At 40.4% G+C, this 22,547-nt stretch overlaps 1 protein-coding gene across 4 annotated transcripts in view; it reads right to left on the reverse strand.

The window, feature by feature from the left end:
• The window catches only part of CTNNA2 (catenin alpha 2), a 1,254,514-nt gene that overhangs the window by 271,043 nt on the left and 960,924 nt on the right, over positions 1-22,547 (reverse strand). For all 4 annotated transcript variants that reach the window (XM_066267520.1, XM_066267518.1, XM_066267521.1 and 1 more), the window contains one exon: positions 14,357-14,437. In XM_066267520.1, the coding sequence (XP_066123617.1) occupies positions 14,357-14,437 (81 nt within the window). The remainder of the gene's footprint in view (positions 1-14,356; positions 14,438-22,547) is intronic.

Here is a 22,547-nt window from a genome sequence, read left to right on the forward strand (position 1 = left end):
AGTTTTATGGTTTTAGATCTTACATCCAAGTCTTTAATCCATTTTGAGATGATTTTTCTGTATAGTATAAGAGGAGCCTGTTTGTTTGTTTTTTTTTGCTTTTGCTTATGGTTGTGCTATTTTCTTTATTCCAGTTAGTGAAGAGACTATTCTTTCCCCATGATATAGTCTTGGCTCTACATGTTCCTTCCTGAAAAACTAATAAAATCCCCTTAGTTGTCTTCAGTTGTGCATTTAAAAATCTTTTTCTTTCTGATTTCAAGGGGGAATAAAGGATTCATAAAGAAATATCCACACAAATATCATGCTATTATTAAGAATATGTCAATGTTATGTAAAAAAAATGAGAACAGAAATATAATGGGGTAGATAGTAATGCAATTAGATCAAAGGAGAAAGAAACCTTATTATAAGAGTAGGATGGTTCTCACAGAAAGAAAAAATATGCTTTATCTCTTTTTTATACTATTCCAGTCTTTATACTCAGTGACTGCTGTTCATTCATTTATTTCTTCTACTAATGTCTGAAGAGCTTCTGGTGTACTGAGCGCTATGTTTGGCCAAGGATACAGGGCAAAACTAGATAAACCATCTACTCTCACTGCTGAAAACTTCTCAACTGTCTTAATTCACAATTAATAAAGCTACAGTGACCACGCACAGACTTGACTGGCATCACAAATGAGGCGAGCAGTAGTTAATTCTGTTAAGTGTGTTGGAGGCTAGCCTCAGAATGCTCTAAAATAGTCTAAATTTGTCACATTTCCTTCATATCATATAACTTAAGATTTTTTTTCCCTCATTTAAAAGTTCTCTCAGGATTTCTCCACCCTTCCATTAGGACAGGCATACTTTCAAATACCCAGTTTGTTATCCCAGAAGATCTAGTATTTTTAAAGGGTAGTTTAGGTAGCATGGGTGAAGGTGGAAAAGATTTTACGAGTATATCTACCTTGCTCAGATCCCTTAATCCACATTGAAAAGACACCTGATTCCTTTGCATATGTAGAAGGTCTACTCAGTTTCTGGCAGCTTATTGCCTTTCATAATAATAATCCTGTGCATGTCCATTTTTATGGCTTAGAGAGAACTTTCCTAGACATTATTTCATTTGACCTTCCTTACAGTGTCCCGGTGGGGATAAAGGATGTGGACTGCAGGGTGAGCGTTACTTTCTTTGTTGTACCGATGAGGAAAGGGAGGGTGACTGGTTGTACACAGAAATGTCAGAGTTGGGTCTTCTAATTCTAAGACTAGTTCTATTTTACTTAAGGTCAATATGTTTATGAAGCTGGCTGTTCAAGTTCACAAATCCCAACTGGACAAAGGTCAACATTTTTCTATCCTTCATGCCCACACCTAGTCAGCCACTCTCCTTAGCATTAGATTCCGTCCAGGTTTGTGTATCATAAAAGGGGAAATAAGAGTAAATGCCTGGATATTTCATTCTGAGTATCTACTATCTGCCATTTATTAACCAGCATTAAGTGGGTACAAGTTGTTTGAAACCACCGAGAGACAGTAACAAGTTACATCCAATAAATTGACCCAGCAAAGATCCTTAGGAAACTTATAAAATGGTGCCCAAAGAAAAAATTTGAATCACCTCACAACCCCTCTAGCAATTGGGAGAAACAATCATTGAATAGATAAATTTGATGTCAGGTTAACAGCAAAAAGCCTATAAAAAATGTGTGGTTAAAAAGTCGAAAGCCAAACACAAAGAACAACTCTCTAAACCATATATTTCTTTCTGGTGATGCCAATCCTACGCAGCTGCCACAGTGTGGTAGGAGCTGTACCAGGCAGAGTCACCTGGCCCCACCTTCCATATGTCGCGCTATTGCACATCACAGCACAAGTTCTGTGGGTCTCAGAAGGATCTCCATTGTAATACAAAAGTTCTTGGGAGGACCTCATCCAAAACTCACAGGTTCCCACTGCAGGTATTTGATGAGTGACACTCCAGTTCACTTGAGCAGGATGGGGAGCATGGGGATATAGATGCTATTGAGTAAATAAAGAGGGACAATGGTGCTTTCTTGTGGGTACAGATTTCCCTTATAAATAAACCTCTGAAGCTTCTGACCACTTTTGGTCATTAAAGAGTCCTTTACATTTTCTGGAACAGAAATCCACTCACCATGCTTCCAGCTCTATTTCAATTATGGTTAATCGTGTACCTCTGAGCTAACCTCTCTCTCCACGGTCCGCCACCTGATGCAAAACTCTTTCCTTCCCGTCTTCAACTATTGTATAGTGTAGCATTTCCAACAGTGCTGAATTTTTCCCAAATGGGGCTTCATTTCAGAGGTGTAATGATTTTCATGTTTATAGAAATCCTATAAAATGACTAGTGCTATTGCTATTCAAGGGAAAGTCACAAGACAGAGTCAAATTTAAGGTCCCTGGGTTTTTGGGGGGGGGGGGTCCTTTTTTTTTTTCAGGTAATCTGAACTCTTATATCATATTTGTTTGAGCTCAAGCAGATTTACTTCTAGAACATGTGTTGGCCCTTATTTCCTGTAAAGGGCCAGATAGTATGAATTTTAATCTTTTTGGCCAGTTGGCTTCTGCAACAACTACTGAGCTTCGACCTTGTAACACAACGGCTGACAATAGAACGTTATTTTACATAAACAGAGAGCGCCAGATTGGGGCCACAGGTTGTAGCATGCAGGCACTTGCTCTAGATTGTTCCTCATTGACTTGTAAGCTCAAAGCCCTTTCTCTCTTTCCATGTTACTGCTCCATCCCTACTGCAAGTTCCTGGCTCTTCCAAGCTCCACTCACCCACTGCTTGCTTACCTCAGAGCAGCTGCTAGACCCAGAAACTACCTGCTTAAGAAACTGAGGAGGCTAGAGATGGCCATGAAAAGCACCAAGTGGCCAGTGTGACTGGTAGTATTGGACCAAGTCTCATGCTCTGCTAGAAAACATTATTTCAGCAATCTCTAAAAAATTCTGTTTCAAGCAGAAGCTTTGAGACAAGAAGTGAAGAGGATGTAAGAGCAGAGCTGTTGGCTCTTAAGAATTCTGTGGATGAGGAAGGTATCTGGTTCAGTTGCCTGGTCTGCCTGTTATAGGTGCTCTGACATAGACTGGTCTCCAAATGCGGATATTTTCTTTTCATTTGACAACAGTATTTAGGGTACTTCCATAGAGTGGCCAAACACACAGAGAGTGTGCTCAGAAAAATACAGACATAATGACTAGCTGATTGGTCAACCGGTGATCTCCTTTCAAATAGTTATTATGGCATCTGTGGATATAGCCTCAGGGCCACATTGATCCAAGCCTACAGATTTCAAAGGAGGAGCTGAGGGAAATCTCATCAGTCAGGCACAGTTCATTAGTGCTGACTTCCTCCTGCCTCCTGCAATTCTTCCACCTCTCTCCCATGTTCAATTGTGCGGACCTCCCAGCTTGCCTTGACCAAAGGTGCTTTTCAGCTTTCCAGTCACCTCCTTTTACACAGTTGCCACGTTCACTGCAGCTATTTAAAGCAGCTGATCCTCACCGAAGTTGAAGGAATCAAATACAAATATAGATATCCTGCTTTTAACAGTTAACAGGATTGAGGTATTTGTGAAAAATGAAGAAACTATGGAATGAGAGAGGAGGTGGCTGGGACTGGTTAAGTGCCCAAACTTGCGTTTGGATGAGATGGAAAATCCCCTCTTAGCACCAAAGTCCTCAGGACAAATAGTTCTTCTTTAATCCTGGAATGCTGGGGCATAATCCATTCAACTGCTGTGCACTGAATCTAGCAGCAGGTCTACCAGACTCTTGATCTGCATTTAATCAGCTATCTCCCCCCAGTAAAAATGAAAGTCCTTTACTTTTTTTTTCTATGATTAATTAGAAAAATAATTGTCAAAATCTTCTGTATGGTTCAGTCTTGCATCGGGCTGGACATGAATAGAAAGAGTTTAAGGAAGAAAAAAAATGGTGATTATATAAAATGGGAAGCCTATTATTTGATTATTATGAGAATCTCAAGACTCATTATTAATTTATATTTATTTTATATTCTTCTTATTAACGGAAATCTAATAAAAGCTATAAAATAAGGGCAAAGTGTATCAATATTAGTAGAGTCATTAAAAGGACAGGCTTCAGGATTCTTGAACTTGGAACTCTATAGTAGTCAGAAATTTTATCTTACTGTCGGAACTTCACAACTCTACTCTGGAACAATAAAACATTTTTGATCGTCATAGCCCCTCTGCAGAACTGAAGATCAAGTGTTAGGGAAAGACTGGACACTGAACAAATGTCAAACGGTTTTAATGGGCAGCTTCCCTTTCCTGATCTTCACGTGTAACCCACGACAAATGGGAGCAACGGGTCAGATGATCTAGAGTTGGTTATTTCAGCTGTCTCAATGACAAGAGAGCATCAGCTGCTCAATTCCTACGCCAAACGACGCATAATTCTCAGAGCTATGGAAAGGCAAGCCCAATTGATTGTGTAGCCATGAATGCATATGTGATAATAGTCACTATTTGTAGGTCTTTGATACTCTAAATAGAGTTCTTTACTGAAGCTTTCATCTGAGCCTTAAACTTAGGCAAAGTAGGGGGGGGGGCAACATTGGTTTTTCAGCACAAATGCAACATCAGTGGTTGATAATTATAAAATCACTGATTTTAACTCAATTTCCTAACTACTAAAATTGTCCAAGAATGGTACCAGCTGCTGCTGGGCGAAGGGACAAGCTCCCAGCTCTAAAACAGAGCCTAACAGAGAAGATCTTAAAGATGCTCAGTTAAAGACACTGTGACCTGGGGAAAGACCTTAACGGCCCCTTCAACCTCTATGAGCTTACGAATCCATGGCTATTGAATCCATGAATCTTCTTTTTTCAAATATAGTTGAGAAATAACCTTTCCTTTCCTATCTCCCCTTTTCCTCTACTCTACCCTCCACTACCTGATTTTCACGGTAACTGAAAATTTTTAAACACACGGAACTATATTTTTCTTTTTTTGTGACAGAGACAGAGAGAGGGACAAATAGGGACAGAAAGACAGGAAGGGAAAGAGATGAGAAGCATCAGTTCTTCATTTTGGCACCATAGTTGTTCATTGATTGTGTTCTCATATGGCCTTGACTAGGGAGCTGCAGCAGAGCAAGTGACCCCTTGCTCAAGCCAGCAACCTTGGGCTTCAAGCCAGCAACCTTTGGGCTCAAGCCAGCAACCATGAGGTCATATCTATGGTCCATGCTCAAGCCAGCAACCCCACACTCAAGCTGATGAGCTCGTGTTCAAGCTGAAAACCTCAGGGTTTCAAACCTGGGTCCTCTGTATTCCAGTCCAACACTCTATCTACTGCACCACCACCTGGTCAGGCCACATAGATATATTAATCACCATTTTGCTTTTAAAATAAGAATTAATGGGACTGTATCTTTTCTTCCTGAAGTAAAAGATACGTATGATTTTTCTCCCTCTCATTGGGGATATTCTTTGTCAAGACAAATTCCTTACCTCTCTTTTTCTATAAATGAAGGAAATTTTCCATGCTCCATTGTGACAAAAATACCTGCCCTGGCTAGTTTCCTGAAATATGGCACCATATGTGCATCAGTAAACATTATGTGTAGAGTAAATTAAACCAAGCCTTATAATTAGGCAGTAAGGAAATTACTGTAGACCTGGACGAGTAAATCAGCAGTATTAAAATGCTCTCCATTTTCTCCAAAGCACTTCATATGGCTGTAAAAAGCCCATGTCACTGCAATAAACATCAAGAAGAAATGCATTTGGAGCAAGACAACCTCAAAGACACCACAATTCAAATCAGTCTTCAAATCTGGAGTCCAAGGTGTCATCTCATAAAATATCAGTCAGTCCTTTTACCACTGACTGAAACATGGCAGGGGGGGGGGGAGGATCTGACATTGAGATTTGGGGGGATGTTCTGATACAGCAGGTGCAGTAAAGACTTTAATGGAAAGAAGCTCTGGAGCAAAGCCAAAACTAAGGGATGTTCTACCCATCTTAAACAAAATCTCAACACTATAAATAAAGACAGGATCTGTATTGCTATTTTTTTTTCTTTTGCTTCAGACTTCAGTATGGCTGGCTCAGCACTGCCTTGTTATTGATTTTGTCATTGTTTACAATGTTGATAATTTGCCCATGGATTAATTTTGATTTTCTAAAACACTGCTTAAAAATATTACTTATCTTGATTACTGAATTTTTTGGTGCTCTCAAAAATGTGCTCAAGCCCAGAGCCTCACTCACTTCACTCTCATCTGGGCCCTGTCCCAGAAAGCACAGAACCTGCCAAGCAAGCCTTTCAACATGGCACAGTGAGCAATCAGAACATCCTTTTCTAATCTGGACCCATAAGGAGCATGGTTTCTACTCTATAGGTATTGTATCTATGAAGTGGTGAGGTCCTTGGCTCAATCCTGGGGATCGTTGGCACAATCCCTAGGGTGCCAGCTCGTTCCAGCCCCAGTCAGTGCTCAATCAGAGGGCATCAACTTGACCCAGAGGTCACTGGTTCAAGCCTCAATCAGGACACTATAGTGGTGACACAACTAAGTAGAATAACAAGTCGATGCTTCTCTCTCTCTTCCTCTTCTCTCTCTTTCTCTTCCTCTCTCTCTCTCAAAAAAATTAAAATAAAAAAGGAAAGAAAATAAAGGATTACATAAGCAAAAACATATGAAACAATGAAGGAAGGTATTTTAAAATGTTCTTTGAGATTACTGGATGAACCTGAACCCTATTCAGATAAAGTTGTGAAAGTTGTGATGATAAGGTGACATTTAAACTAAGGGAAAACTGGAAAGAAAAAAACAAAACCAATAGCAACAAAAGATAAAGAAAACAAAAAAATAAAAAGGAGAGAGGATGTTTCAGGCAGAAGCAAGAGCAAGTGCAAAGGTGCAAGGATGTGTGAATGCTGGCTTGATGCTCGCTGGAGCCACAAGGGATGAAGGCAGCAAGGCTGAGGACAGGGACTGATTTTGAGGCTGTGACCATCATTTTGTGAAAAGCAATCAAGCAGTGCCATCCAGAGTGGAGAAGAAGAAAGGGGCTTGAAATGCATTTAAGAAGTAGAATCAACTAGACTGAATGGCTCATAGGGATTTAAAGAATGATAATGAGAAGAATTGCATGGGTTTGTAATCCTTTTAAGAAGCTGATCACATTGGTGGGACATAAAAAGCTAGACTAAGCCCTGGCTGTTTGGCTCAGTGGTAGAGCGTCGGCCTGGTGTGCAGAAGTCCCAGGTTCGATTCCGGCCAGGGCACACAGGGGAAGCGCCCATCTGCTTCTCCACCCCTCCCCCTCTCCTTCCTCTCTGTCTCTCTCTTCCCCTCCCGCAGCGAGGCTCCATTGGAGCAAAGATGGCCCGGGCGCTGGGGATGGCTCCATGGCCTCTGCCCCAGGTGCTAGAGTGGCTCTGGTCACGGCAGAGCAATGCCCCGGAGGGGCAGAGCATCGCCTCTTGGTGGGAAGAGCGTCGCCCCCTGGTGGGCGTGCCGGGTGGATCCTGGTCGGGCGCATGCAGGAGTCTGTCTGACTGTCTCTCCCCGTTTCCAGCTTCAGAAAAATACAAAAACAAAACAAAACAAAAAAAAACAAAAACCCCACCAAACTAGACTAAGAGAAATGGACAAAAGTGTGGTGGTTAAGGGGGGGGGGGGGAGGGAGAGGAGAAGGGGAGGAGAAGTGGCACAAAGAAAACTAGATAGAAGGTGACGGAGGACAATCTGACTTTGGGTGATAGGTATGCAACATAATTGAATGACAAGATAACCTGGACATGTTTTCTTTGAATATATGTACCCTGATTTATTGATGTCACCCCATTAAAATTAATAAAAATTTATTTATAAAAAAAAAAAAGAAGCTGATCACAGTGGAAAGCACACACTTGTGTAGATGCAGGTAGGATGAGGATTTGGCTCTAAATTATCCTGGAAACTCACTCAGCTAAGAAGGCCTAAGATTGGTCAAGAGCACTAAAGTAAACAGATAAATATAACTAACATCACCTTTTTCACAGTTTTCTACCCAAGCAAAGCACAATGTTGAATTCCCTCAGCCATCATCAGTGACATCCACAGGAGTCAGGAAGGTACCACGTGATGAGATTCTAGACCAAATGGGCTTCCACCTGGGCTGGTGGGAACAGCAGGAGAGGCAAGAGTCTGCAGGAAGAATCAATTTCTAAATTTCAGATTTATCCAGTCTCCTTGGGAAATGGGGAGATAGAGAAATATCAGCTGTCTTGATGGAAATTTCCCCTGGGAAAACTGATGCCAGAAGCCTTTTCTGGTAATAAAAGGTAACCTCAACCTGGAGGGGTCAATTGGAACAGATATATTTGGCCACAAGCTGGCTGCAGTGATCCACTGAGGACATTTAGTCAGAATGAAGGCGGTTAGCTGTTATCGCTAGCTCTAGAGACACCTTAATTCAGGCCACAGTAGCAAACTCTTATACAACACACTATAAAATTATCTCCAATGACAGTTTTGGATAAGAAATCCCAGCCTCAACATGGCCTCCAACAGTGAATAAGAGCCAACCTCACTTCTGACTTAAGCAGGATGGCTATCTAAAATGAATATTCTGGAAACTGAAAAGCAACAAGAGCACACTAAAATATATATATTTTTTAGACTTTTTTAGACTAAAAAAGACTTTTTTTAATTAGACTTTTTTTTTAATTTTATAGTCTTATAGTAGATCATCCAGTGTTAGCATCGAGATTTTTAATGGCCTAAAACAGAAGGTGTCAGGGATTGAACCAAACGTAGACATTCTCTTTGATGTGAATTGAGAGTCTGTCATTGCTATTTATTTTCCCCCTTCCATTTTTCTTTGACTTCTAGGGCCTGAAGAAATTAGTAGAAGTAAATAAATTAGTAGCAAAAGTTTCCACTTAATTGAGCATTTTCTTACTCATACATATGGTATAGATCCCTCTGCTTGATATAGTGTATTATCTGATTAATCAATATTGGTCAAGCTTCTGGACTCTTTCTGTGATCTAGACTTGCTTGTGAGAAAGAGGCCAAGCCTGGTGCCCTCCACACACTTATGTTCACAAGAGAACGCTCAACCATATGCTGGTTTATCAGCATAAGTTAAACCCCTTCAAAAATTGAACAGTATCATCATAAAGGAAGAGTTTGCCACTAGTGATACTTTAAAAACTGTTTCCAACTGATGAAATCATGTTTCTGACCTTGGCCTAAAAGAAAAAGTGTTTTCCAAGAGATAAATGAGTATGTGGTATTTTGACATTCAGGCAAGTGTATCAGGCTTTTCTTAAGGTAGAGGCAGCTCAAATAAATAACCTGTGATCAAGGGGCATGTCTAAAGGATGGCATTTCCAGGGCCTGTGAGCCTTCTCCTACCTCTGCCCTTCTAGTCCTGCCCTTTTTGATTGTGATTTTTGGTGTTTTTTATGCCATCTGTCTTCAGCAATCTTTGAGTTGTTGATGTTCTCTATTTCAAATCCCAATTGCTATGTGATCACTTTCTGGTCTCCATACTTAGATGATAACATGGCAGTCTGACCTAAGGACTAAACTCCAGGGATGGCTAACTCTGACATAGGTTTTCTGTATGAAGAACACAAACCTTAACATTTGAATGAAATCAATAATTTTATTTTGGGCCCTGGCCAGTTGGTTCAGCGATAGAGTGTTTGCCTGGCATATGGAAGTCCTGGGTTTGATTCCTGGTCAGGGCAGATAGGAGAAGAGATCATCTGCTTCTCCCTTCCCCATCTCTCTATCTCTCTTCCTTACATGTAGCCATGGTTCAAATGGTTTGAGCAAGTTGGTCCCGGGCACTAAGGAGACCTCTGTGGCCTCTCCTCAGGTGCTAAAAATAGCTCGGTTGCCATGCAATGGAGCAGTGGCCCCAGATGAGCAAAGCACTGCCTGGTTGGGAGCTTGATGGGTGGATCCCAGTCAGAACACATGCAGGAGTTTGTCTGTCTGCCTCCCTGTCTCTCAATTAACAAAATAATAATAATAATAGTAATAATAATAATAAATAAAAAATGTTTTATAATTTTTATGATATCCATATAGATAGCCTCATGGGATTATAAGAAAAAGCAGATTCAAGTCCAGAAATAAATGATTTGAATGTTTTTTTCTTACAATAAATCTAAAAATAATTGGTCTCATCATGAGTACATGCAAGAAACAAAACTGAATGCCTTAGATTTTCTCTTTTTTTTATAAATGATTTGAAAAGTCTGTAATTCATGCATTGAGAAGATAGCTACCTAAGCATAATAGCACAATTTAAAAAGAGGACGCAATGAACCAAAACAGCTGCAGAAATGAAAGACAATATCTTATCATAACCAAGAACCATATTTTTCACATTCATCACAGATTTTTATTTTGTTCTGTCTACATTGTGCACATGTCGCCCATCTCAAACCTGGAAGTAGTAAATGGACTGTTGCAAACCACAAAGCACCCCAAGTGATGTTCCAGAGTAGATTAGTACATGGGTGGCCCAACTGCATATGCTGGTTCTGTGGAGAGGCAGGGTAGGAAAGGGTCCTGGGTAAAGTCCCCTTGGAGAGACTGCCCGGGCTGCAACCTCCATGCATCCACACTCTGTGTGGGCACGGGAGCATTTCATGTCCTCATCTGTAAGAAAATCATGGTGACAATCTATTCTGTGTTCCAGAGCTGGTATGAGGATGAATTATGGTCCATTTATGCAGAGAACTTAGAACAGCGCCTGACACATTGTAAGAAATCAATACATGTCAGCTATGGTTTAGTTTACATTTTGTGAGCAGGAATTTTACAAGCTCTTGCTGATGACTGCCTACCTTCAGCTATAGCTCTTATGTAAGGACTTGGCTCATGCAAAGAGGACAGTGGAGGAAACTTTCCAGCTATAATTATTTCTCATTAATCTTGGAAAAGTTTTCTGTAGTCCTATCTGGAGGCAGCATCTTGATAAATAGACCTTCAAATATACCATCCACTGACATGTTTTGCTTGTTTGTTTTTAATCATTTATTATATAATGCATTCTATTAAGTACTTATTCCAATGTAAAACCATTCTATACATGGTTTATGTTGTATGTTGAAAATATTGTGATTGTAATAGCAAAATTGACACTTCTGTCAAGTTGACACTTACTAAATATCATTGCTGAAATTATTGTGATGGCTGTTAAGGCTGAAGGGATAAAAATTAGGCCCTTGATTGGACTGGGGAATGAGAAAGGTGCTAAATTTAGCAACACCCTAACATATTATAATTATTATTAATTAGCTTTTCATAGGGAACTATTTGGGTACTGATTTGCTTATCAACTTGCAAAAAGAAGACTGATAAAAAAGACCAAAATAATAACCAAGGTAAACCAGCATCTCTGTAAGCTTAGGGACAAATAAGAGACCAGGCCTAGAATACTCCACAGGTGGCCCATAGCAGGAGGACACGGAGGAGCAGCTGGCAGAAAGTGCCAGGCCCTCTCTCAGGAATGGAGAGACCACAGGGGCTACTAAATTCCCAGGTGGGGAGTCGGCCACAAGCTTTTATTTTTGTAACAGTCTGATTCAAGAATCACAGCAGTGACAATAGCTCCGACGTGGGGCACACTGTGCCCACAGCTCTAAAACTAAAACATAATGCTTGAAACTGGCAGTTATATTCCCCTCAATCCATTTTTAATTCCAAACAAATACTCCTAAGGATTTGGCTCCACCCCCAACCACTATCATGGGTTTAATTGGCAAGATGGACCCATACCAATCAGTTTTAAATAACACTCTTGGGTTCCTGTGACCTTCCTCACTATTTATGATACCCCCAGTTCCTTGGGATATATTGCCTGAAGAAAGGAATTTGACTGACTTAAAAATTCTACTTAAACAGAAATCCTTTTTATTCAATTACTCTTTATTTTTTTCCCCAAGGGTCTACAAGTTTAAGCCCACTCTTTTTTCATTAGGGATGCCCAAGATACTGATTGTGATTGAGTTTATATCTTTTTAATTTGGTGATTAGAACTTTGCAAGACTCCAGGGTCACCTTTCTGAATGATTCTGCCCAATTTTAGGGCTATAGGGAAGAAGCTGTGGACTAAAAGAGTGGAAACTTATGAGAGTCACTTTTTCCCCTGTGTGATTTGATTTCTCTAAGTGTTGTACAAAGGAGCACATGTGCACAGGGAAGTAGAAACGGATAACTGAGGTTCTCATTTAGAATCTCTCCTAACAAAGGTTACTTGTGATTGTAAGACCAGAAAGTGTTTCAGCAATAGGGAAACATGTATTTGAACCAACAGCATTCATTGGGCCACACTACACAGTTGTTTTAGCCACTCAGGTAAAACCTTGTTAATCCAATTAACTAGCTACCCACATCCAAGCTGGAGACTGATTTGAGTCTTACATGTTCAGTCTGCATAAGTGCTAGATAGCTTCTGTACTCTTAGATCAGAGAAGCTTTTGTACAACTATAGGTGTACATGAAGAAACAGAAGAGATGGGAAGAAAGACAAAAATATTCCGACATATGGATACAGGGATGCAAATGAGAGACGGGAACCATCCCTGTTCTAGAAAGGCAGATTGGGGAGAAGAAAGACATCTGAACCAAAGTTAGGGATGTGGTATGAAATTATATCATAACTGTTGGATCTTAATATCATAAAATAATTCTCTTTTTAACCCTTATTTCTCTCAATCTTTGGAAAAGGTGAGCAGAAAACAATCTATATCTTATGCATGGAATGCTTTCAAGGGATGACATACTCTTTCCTCTACTATCCTAAAAGAAATTTTCCAAGGAGCTTGTCACTCAGGCATTTAAAATTCCACCTTCAAATTTCACCAGTCCTCAGCTAAAAAGAGTCAACCCTCTTCTAAGAATTGTAATACCAGAGTACAAATTATTTTACCCATTCCTTCCTAATAAGACAACACTTTGCTGTGAGAGGTCTCTGCGTGCAGGGAGCTGAGGATGCTGACTCCAGCATGTAGAGGAGTGGTCCCTATGAAGACCGAGAGATCAGGGAGGAAAAGACTGAGTTCATGAACTTGGCCTGGTTGACAATCTAGTCAACAGCAAGCCATAGAGAAGATACCTGGAGAAAAATGTTTTATTCTCCCTTATTTCAAGGTAAAATGAGAAGGAAAATGCTTTTTCTGAAAGGACTTGTTATCTGGGCAGTCAAAGTAGAGACTTCACATCCCAGAACTAATAGTGATATCTTTTAGAGGACAGCATTTCAAGTGTATGATATCCAAAAGAGAGCCCAGAAGCTCCCCAGCAAAAATTGAAAGTAGTGTCTTCCTCTCATTCCTAACCATTTCTAAAATACTCCTTGGCCATTCCTGCCCAGTCTTTTCTGTACTTGACATAGTGCAGGAGCAAGTGTCTAGTCTTTCCAGCTGCAGAAAGTAAAGCAGGTGTTGTTGGTGGGCAGCACTGGGTTCTAGTGGACTAACATAATCAACACTTAATGAATGAGATGGATGGATGCAAAAGCTACCAGTAGGAGACAGAATGCCTCTCAGGCAGTAGTTAGGAAAGGATTTCATGCTAACAATGGATGGTATTATTTCTACTAGAGAAAGAACACTACCAAAGAAAGTCAAGCTCACCTTAGAAACACATAATATAAGCGTTACAGGACAAAATTTACCAGTGTTCATATAGTATTTTCAAGATGAAAAGCAGCCTTGACAGGGATCCCCCACTCCAAACACACACACACACACACACACACACACACACACACACACACAGTGCAAGGGACCCATCAGACATCAGACTAATGATTCCATTAGCCATTTAAATCACCCAGCTGACATTCCTTGCTATGGTTCCCTGCTTCCCAAACAACCATCACATAGATTTATGTCCCCAAGAGAATACACTGGGTCAGAGACCTTAATTAGTCCATTAGATTAAGAGTCGTATTTCTCATTAACCATTAGCATTCTTGTTTATTCATTGAATGCCTTCAAGTTTAAGAACAAACAGAAATCAGAGACCAGGTCTTTGCATATCTGGATCTGAAAACACTAGAAACTAGATGTAGAAGGTAGTGAATTCATCAGGATTCTATGCGGGAAGATCAAGTAGGGCAGTAAACAGGCTACCCCACCCCCTCACAGGTGGTTTTCATCATCATACCCCTTGCAGCTGTCACATCTGTCTGCTTGGCAGACTACATTGTTGATGAAACATTTCTGGGTATCTGTAGATCTTATAAAGAATAGCAACCTGAAGTCGGCTCTAAAAAGGTAGCCTGAAAAAAAAAAAAACATTCTTGGAAAGCTCCACTAAGTACCAAATAGAAACAAAAATAAAACAGTACCTGTCTCCTTAGATCTCTTGTTTTCTTGGTCATCTTATCAATTGCAATGTTTAGAGGATCTCCTTTTTCCTTTCTTCCAGTCTATTAAGAAAAGAAAAATAATTTCTGATTTAGAAAATTCAATGTTAGTGACATTAAAGGTTAAAAAAAATTCAGAAACACACTTAAATTGGAGAGTCCAAGCAATTTTTAAAAAGATTCTTTTCAATACACAGCTAATGTGATTTGGTCTCTAAACTTCTAAACTTGATTTTCTCTGAAATAAAAAGTAAAATTGATGAAAATTAATACATTCTCAGGATGGTTACACATATGTTCATATTCAACTCCATGCAAATCTATGTTTTCTTTCTGATAGAGTTGCAGATGGGGACCATGACCCCCTCCTCCCTTAAGTAGATGAAGAGACATTAAAAAAAAAACAACTGGACATTCCAAATTACCTCCCCCCAGGCATCTGGATTGACTCAACGGTATGTGGAAGGTCCCCTAGCTGACTTTCTGTTTTTCCTCCCCTCAACCCCTCATAATGACTACCAACCCCTACCCTCGAATCCCCTAATTAACCCTACTTGTTAGAGAACCAGTGGTGACTTCTGCCTTAGGAATCAGCCTGGCAAATGACCCTCTAATAAACTTTTATTGCCTGAACTCAGGTGTGCTCCTTTGGCCGACCTTAAATTTTGGTGCCAAAACCTGGGAGGGGTGCTTGCCAGGACCTGCTGGATTGCATTCTCTCCCGCTTCCCTTCCCTAGGGCTTGAACCGCCTCCTGGCCGCCTTCCTGGACCTGCCTAGAGGACAGCTTCTCCAGGCCTTTCCACCCTCACCATTGCTGACCTTGCGAACATCACCAGCCTGATTTCTTCTCTCATGGATGAGGAACAATTTCTCCTAGCTCTTGGGTTTCCTCTCTCTCTCTCTCTCTCTCCCTCTCTCCTTCTCTCCCTCTCTCCCTCTCCCTCTCTTTCTCTCTCTCCCCTCTCCTGCGCCCGACTCTGAAAGTCCTAGAGCGAGGCCAGGAAGACTCTCTGGGCCTCCGGGCCTGATCCTCACAGTTCTGGGGATGCTCAATTTGTGAGTGATTCTCGCTCTTGTTCTCAGAGACTGGCCATGAAACAGGGATGCCTCTTCCCTTGGCCCTTCCTCCTTGTAGGATTTCTCGCACTCACCCTTCATAGCCTCTAACTTCATATCATGGAAGCATCACAAATGTAATACTGCCTGGCCCCGATATCAACTAGATAATGGGTCTCAGTGGCCTGAAAATGGCACTGTTGACTTTAACACACTTCGAGACTTTGATAACTTTTGTCAATGCAATGGAAATCCCCTACATTCAGGCCTTCTTTGCTCTCCACTCTTGTCTCCTCTCTCTCAAACCTGTTCCATATATCAGATCCTCCTAGCACACTCCAAACCTTCCACTCCTGCAGATTCCGACCTTCCTTCTTTTGATACAGCTGATCTCACTGTCCCTCCCTCTGCTCCCTCTCTACCTCCTCCCTATGCTGACAACTCCCTGCTATCTGGGGGTCATTCAAGCTCAGGATCAGATACTGACCCCCCAGACCTCCCTTTTCCCCTCATACTCGCTCCTCTACAACACAACGTACCCGCCAGGCCCCTCAGACTCCTCTCTTTCCTCTCTGTGAGGTAGCAGGTATTCTCCCTCTAAGGCCTGTCACAGATAGAGAACAGACTAGGCTCCTTCTCCACAGACTCAGACACCTACGTAAAGGAATTTAAATACCTACCCCAGTCTTATGATCTGACCGAGCATGACCTCTATATCATCCGCTCCTCCACTTCACTACCCAAAGAGAAGGAGCGAGTCTGGCTGGCTGCACAGGCACATGACGATGACCTCCATAGGGCAGACAATCAAAAACCCATAGGAACAGCGGCTGTTCCCCGGGAAGACCCTAATTGGGACTATCAAATTTGCAAACCTGACAGGGACCTCCATAATAATATGGTCACTTGCTTAATAGTAGGGCTCCAAAAGGCTGTACACAAGGCAGTTAATTACAAAAAACTCCAAGAAATTTTACAATGAGCAGACAAAAATCAGGCCCAATTCCTGTCCCACCTAACGGAGGCACTCCAAAAATACACTAAAATCGACCCCAATTCGGTCGAAAAGGCCATAATTCTTAACATTCATTCCACTCCCAATCAGCCCCCAATATACAGAAAAAAAATCAAAAAGGCAGGAGGGCCCTCAAATCTCTCAATGAGATCTCCTGAGCATGACTTTTAAGGTCTATAATAACCAAGAGGAACAGGAGAAGGCAGACAGAACCCAAAGAGATCAGGCAAAATACGAGCTCTTGGCAGCTGCTCTTAAAGGCTCCAATGCCCCTAGGGGCCTCTTAGGACTCCACAGGGGTCCTGCTTCAAGTGTGGAAAAGAAGGTCATTGGGCAAAAGCCTGTTTGGCTCCTCGGACCTTGCCAGGGCCATGCCCTCACTGTGAGAGAAAGGGACACTGGAAGGTAGGCTGCCCCCTCATTCCTCCAAGGGAGGGTTCAGTCTCTTCCACCCCTACCTCAACCACCTCTGATCTAACCTTGCCCACCCTGCTGGGACTTGCTACTGAAGATTGAAGGTGCCCAGGGCCGTTGACCCCATCTCACATCATCATCAAAGAGCCTAGGGCCTTAGTCAGCAAACGGCAGCTGCCGAGCCCCCTTTAGCTCTTTGGCCCCTTAAGTGTTTAGCAAAGGCCAGCTTAGGAGTACCCTAATTAAGTTAATTACAATGTACCTACCTATATAGTTTAAGTTTAAAAAATTTGGCTCTCAAAAGAAATTTCAATTGTTGTACTGTTGATATTTGGCTCTGTTGACTAATGAGTTTGCCAACCACTGCCCTAGGGTAACCATCCAAGTAGCAGGTAAGCTGATCTCATTTCTTTTTTTTTTAAATTTATTTATTAAATTTAATGCAGTGACATTGATAAATCAGGGTACATATGTTGAAAGAAAACATCTCTAGATTATTTTGACATTTGATTGTGCTGTGTACCCATTTCCCAAAGTTAAATTGTCTTCTGTCACCTTCTATCTGGTTTTCTTGTGCCCCTACCCTCCCCTCCCCTAACCCCTCTCTCCTTCTTCGGTCCATCCCCCCTCCCCCACCCCCATCCCTGTTACCATCACATTCTTCTTGTTCATGTCTCTGAGTCTCATTTTTATGTCCCTTCTATGTATGGATTCATATAGTTCTTAGTTTTTTTCTGATTTACTTATTTCACTCCGTATAATGTTATCAAGGTCCATCCATGTTATTGTAAATGATCCGATGTCATCATTTCTTATGGCTGAGTAGTATTCCATAGTAACATGTACCAAAGCTTTTTAATCGACTCGTCCTCTGACGGACACTTGGGCTGTTTCCAGATCTTTGCTATTGTGAACAATGCTGCCACAAACATGAGGTGCATTTCTCCTTTTGGAGCCGTTCTATGGTGTCCTTGGGGTATATTCCTAAAAGTGGGATAGCTGGGTCAAAACGCAGTTCGATTTTCAGTTTTTTTAGGAATCTCCATACTGTTTTCCACAGTGGCTGCACCAGTCTGCATTCCCATTAGCAGTGCAAGAGGGTTCCCTTTTCTCCACATCCTCACCAGTACTTATTCTGTGTTGTTTTGTTGATCAGCGCCATTCTGGCTGGTGTGAGGTGATATCTCATTGTGGTTTTAATTTGCATTTCTCTAATGATAAGTGATGTTGAGCATTTTTTCATATGCCTATTGGCCATCTGTATGTCCTCTTTGGAGAAGTGTATATTCATCTCATTTGCCCATTTTTGATTGGATTGTTTGTCTTCCTGGTGTTGAGATTTACAAGTTCTTTATAAATTTTGGTTATTAACCCCTTATCAGACGTATTGTCAAATATGTTCTCCCATTGTGTAGTTTGTCTTTTTATTCTGTTCTTGTTGTCTTTAGCTGTGCAAAAGCTTTTTAGTTTGATATAGTCCCATTTGTTTATCCTGTCTTTTATTTCACTTCCCCGTGGAGATAAATCAGCAAATATATTGCTCCGAGAGATGTCGGAGAGCTTACTGCCTATGTTTTCTTCTAAGATGCTTATGGTTTCATGGCCTATATTTAAGTCTTTTATCCATTTTGAGTTTATTTTTGTGAGTGGTGTAAGCTGGTGATCTAGTTTCATTTTTTTGCAGGTAGCTGTCCAATTTTCCCAACACCATTTGTTAAAGAGGCTGTCTTTACTCCATTGTATTTCCTTACCTCCTTTGTCAAATATCAGTTGTCCATAGAACTGTGAGTTTATTTCTGGGTTCTCTGTTCTGTTCCATTGATCTATATGCCTGTTCTTATGCCAGTACCAAGCTGTTTTGAGTACAATGGCCTTGTAGTATAACTTGATATCAGGAAGTGTGATACCTCCTACTTTATTCTTCTTTTTTTAAGATTGCTGAGGCTATTCGTGTTCTCTTTTGGTTCCATATAAATTTTTGGAATATGGGGTCTATATCTTTGAAGTATGTCATTGGTATTTTAATTGGTATTGCATTGAATTTATAGATTGCTTTGAGTAAAATAGACATTATAATGATGTTTATTCTTCCTAACCATGAGCACGGTATATGATTCCACTTGTTTGTATCTTCCTTGATTTCTTTTATCAATGCTTTGTAATTTTCCGAGTACAAGTCTTTAGTCTCCTTGGTTAAGTTTACTCCTAGGTACTTTATTTTTTTGGTTGTAATTGTGAAGGGGATTGTTTCCTTAATTTCTCTTTCTGACTGTTCATTGTTGGTGTATAAAAATGCCTCTGATTTCTGAGTATTGATTTTATATCCTGCCACTTTGCTGAATTCATTTATCAGGTCCAGTAACTTTTTGACTGAGACTTTAGGGTTTTCTATATACAATATCATATCATCTGCAAATAATGATAGTTTTACTTCTTCTTTTCCAACTTGAATGCCTTTTATTTCTTCTTCTTGTCTGATTGCTGTGGCTAGGACTTCCAGGACTATGTTGAATAAGAGTGGTGAAAGGGGGCACCCCTGCCTTGTTCCTGATCTTAAGGGTATTGCTTTTAATTTTTGCCCATTGAGTATGATGTTGGCTGTGGGTTTCTCATAGATGGCTTTTATCATGTTGAGGTATGTTCCCTGTATTCCCCCTTTGCTGAGAGTTTTGATCATGAATGGGTGCTAGATTTTATCAAATGCTTGTTCTGCATCTATTGAAATTATCATATGGTTTTTCTCCTTCTTTTTGTTTATGTGATGAATCACATTGATTGATTTACAAATATTGTACCATCCTTGCCTCCCCAGAATAAATCCCACTTGATCATGGTGTATGATTTTTTCCATATATTGTTGGATCCAGTTTGCTAATATTTTGTTGAGGATTTTAGCATCTATATTCATCAGAGATATTGGCCTATAATTTTCTTTCTTTGTGTTGTCTTTGCCTGGTTTTGGAATCAGAATTATGCTCGCCTCATAAAAGGAGCTTGGAAGTCTTCCTTCCTCTTGAATTTTTTGAAATAGTTTGAGAAGGATAGGAGTTAGTTCTTCTTTGAATATTTGGTAGAATTCACTTGTGAAGCCATCGGGCCCCGAACTTTTCTTTGTTGGGAGTTTTTTGATAACTGTTTCTATCTCATTTGTTGTAATCGGTCTGTTTAGGTTTTCTGATTCTTCCAGATTGATTTTTGGAAGATTGTATGTTTCAAGGAATTTGTCCATTTCATCTAGGACAAATTGTCTAGTTTTTTGGCATACAGTTCTTCATAGTATTTTCTTACAATATTTTGTATTTCTGTTGTGTCAGTTGTTATTTCTCCTCTCTCATTTCTAATTTTATTTATTTGAGTCCACTCTCTCTTTTTCTTGGTGAGTCTAGTTAAAGGTTCATCAATCTTGTTTACCTATTCAAAGAACCAGCTCCTAGTTTCATTGATCTTCTGTATTGTTTCTTTAGCCTCTATGTCATTTATTTTTTCTCTGACCTTTATTATTTCCTTCCTTCTACTACATTTGGGCTTTATTTGCTGTTGTTTTTCTAATTCTTTTAGATGCAGGGTTAAGTTGTTTATTTGAGCTTTTTCTAGCTTCTGAAAGTGTGCCTATAGTGCTATGAACTTCCTCTCAGTACTGCTTTTGCTGTGTCCCATAAATTTTGAGTTGTTGTATGCTCATTGTCATTCGTTTCTAGGAATTTTTTTATTTCTTCTTTGATCTCATTCTTAATCCATTCATTATTTAACAACGTGCTATTTATTTTCCATGTGTTTGAGAATTTTTGAGCTTTTCTGTTGTGGTTCATTTCTAGTTTCATGCCATTGTGATCAGAGAAAGTGTTTTATATGATTTCAATCTTCTTAAATTTGTTGAGAGTACTTTTGTGCCCTAACATGTGGTCTATCCTAGAGAATGTACCATGAGCACTTGAAAAGAATGTATATTCTGCTGCTTTAGGGTGAAAGGTTCTGAAGATATCTATTAAATCGAGTTGATCTAGTGTTTCTAATAAGTCTGTTGTTTCTTTGTAAATTTTCTTTCTTGAGGATCTATCTAGTGATGTTAGTGGGGTATTGAAATCCTCTACTATTATAGTATTGCTGTTGATCTCGCCCTTTAAATCCATCAAAGTCTGCTTTATATATTTGGGTGCTCCTATATTAGGTGCATAGATATTTATAATAGTTATATCTTCCTGTTGGATTACTCCCTTTATCATTATGTAGTGGCCTTCTTTATCTCTTACTATATCCTTTGTTTTAAAGTCCAATTTGTCTGATATAAGCATTGCTACCCCAGCTTTTTTTTCATTTCCATTTGCATGAAATGTTTTTTTTCCATCCTTTTACCTTCAATCTATGTGTATCTTTTGTTCTAAGGTGTGTCTCTTGTAGACAGCATATGTATGTGTCCTGTTTTCTTATCCACGCAGCTACCCTATGTCTTTTGATTGGATCATTTAATCCATTTACGTTTAAGATTATTATTATTTTTTTTTTTGTATTTTTTTGAAGCTGGAAATGGGGAGAGACAGTCAGACAGACTCCTGCATGTGCCCGACCGGGATCCACCCGGCACACCCACCAGGGGCGACGCTCTGCCCACCAGGGGGCAATGCTCTGCCCCTCTGGGACGTCACTCTGCCCTGACCAGAGCCACTCTAGCACCTGGGGCAGAGGCTAAGGAGCCATCCCCAGCGCCTGGGCCATCTTTGCTCCAATGGAGCCTTGGCTGCAGGAGGGGAAGAGAGAGACAGAGAGGAAGGGGGGGAGAAGCAAATGGGCGCTTCTCCTATGTGCCCTGGCCGGGAATCGAGCCCGGGTCCCCCGCACGCCAGGCCGACACTCTACCTCTGAGCCAACTGGCCAGCGCCTTAAGATTATTATTTATATAGAGTTGTTTATTGCCATTTTCTTCTTTAAAGGTGTATTCCTTTTTTGCTATATTCTTTTCCCACTTTGATCTGTTTATAACAGGCCCCTTAACATTTCCTGCAGCATTGGTTTGGTTGTAATGAATTCCTTGAGTTGTTTTTTGTCTGGGAAGCTTTTTATTTCTCCTTCGATTTTAAACAATAGCCTTGCTGGATAAAGTAGTCTTGGTTGTAGGTTCTTGTTCTGCACTACTTTGAATATTTCTTGCCATTCCCTTCTGGCCTCAAGTGTTTCTGTTGAGAAGTCAGATGTCATCCTTATGGGGGCTCCTTTGTAGGTAATAACTTTTTTTTCTCTTGCAGCTTTTAATATTTTCTCTTTATCGCTTAGCTTTGGTATTTTAATTATGATGTGTCTTGGTGTAGGTTTCTTTGGGTTTCTCTTTAATGGAGTCCTCTGTGCTTCTTGGACTTGTGAGAGTTTCTCTTGCATTAATTTAGGGAAGTTTTCAGCTATGATATCATTGAAAAAAGTCTCTATCCCTTGTTCTTTTTTTTCTTCTTCAGGAATCCCTATGATGCGGATGTTATTTCTCTTCATGTTGTCACAGAGCTCTCTAAGGGTTTCCTCTGACTTTTTGAGTCTCTTTTCTCTTTTCTTCTCTGTTTTCATGCCTTCATTCCAGTTGTCTTCCAACTTGCTGATTCGATCCTCAGCTCTATCTATCCTGTTTTTAATTCCTTCCATTGTGGTCTTTATTTCTGATATTGTATTTGTCATCTCCGACTGATTCTTTTTTATACTTGCT

The sequence above is a fragment of the Saccopteryx bilineata genome, chromosome 3 (genome assembly GCF_036850765.1).
Source record: "Saccopteryx bilineata isolate mSacBil1 chromosome 3, mSacBil1_pri_phased_curated, whole genome shotgun sequence".
In the NCBI taxonomy this organism is placed as follows: domain Eukaryota; kingdom Metazoa; phylum Chordata; class Mammalia; order Chiroptera; family Emballonuridae; genus Saccopteryx; species Saccopteryx bilineata.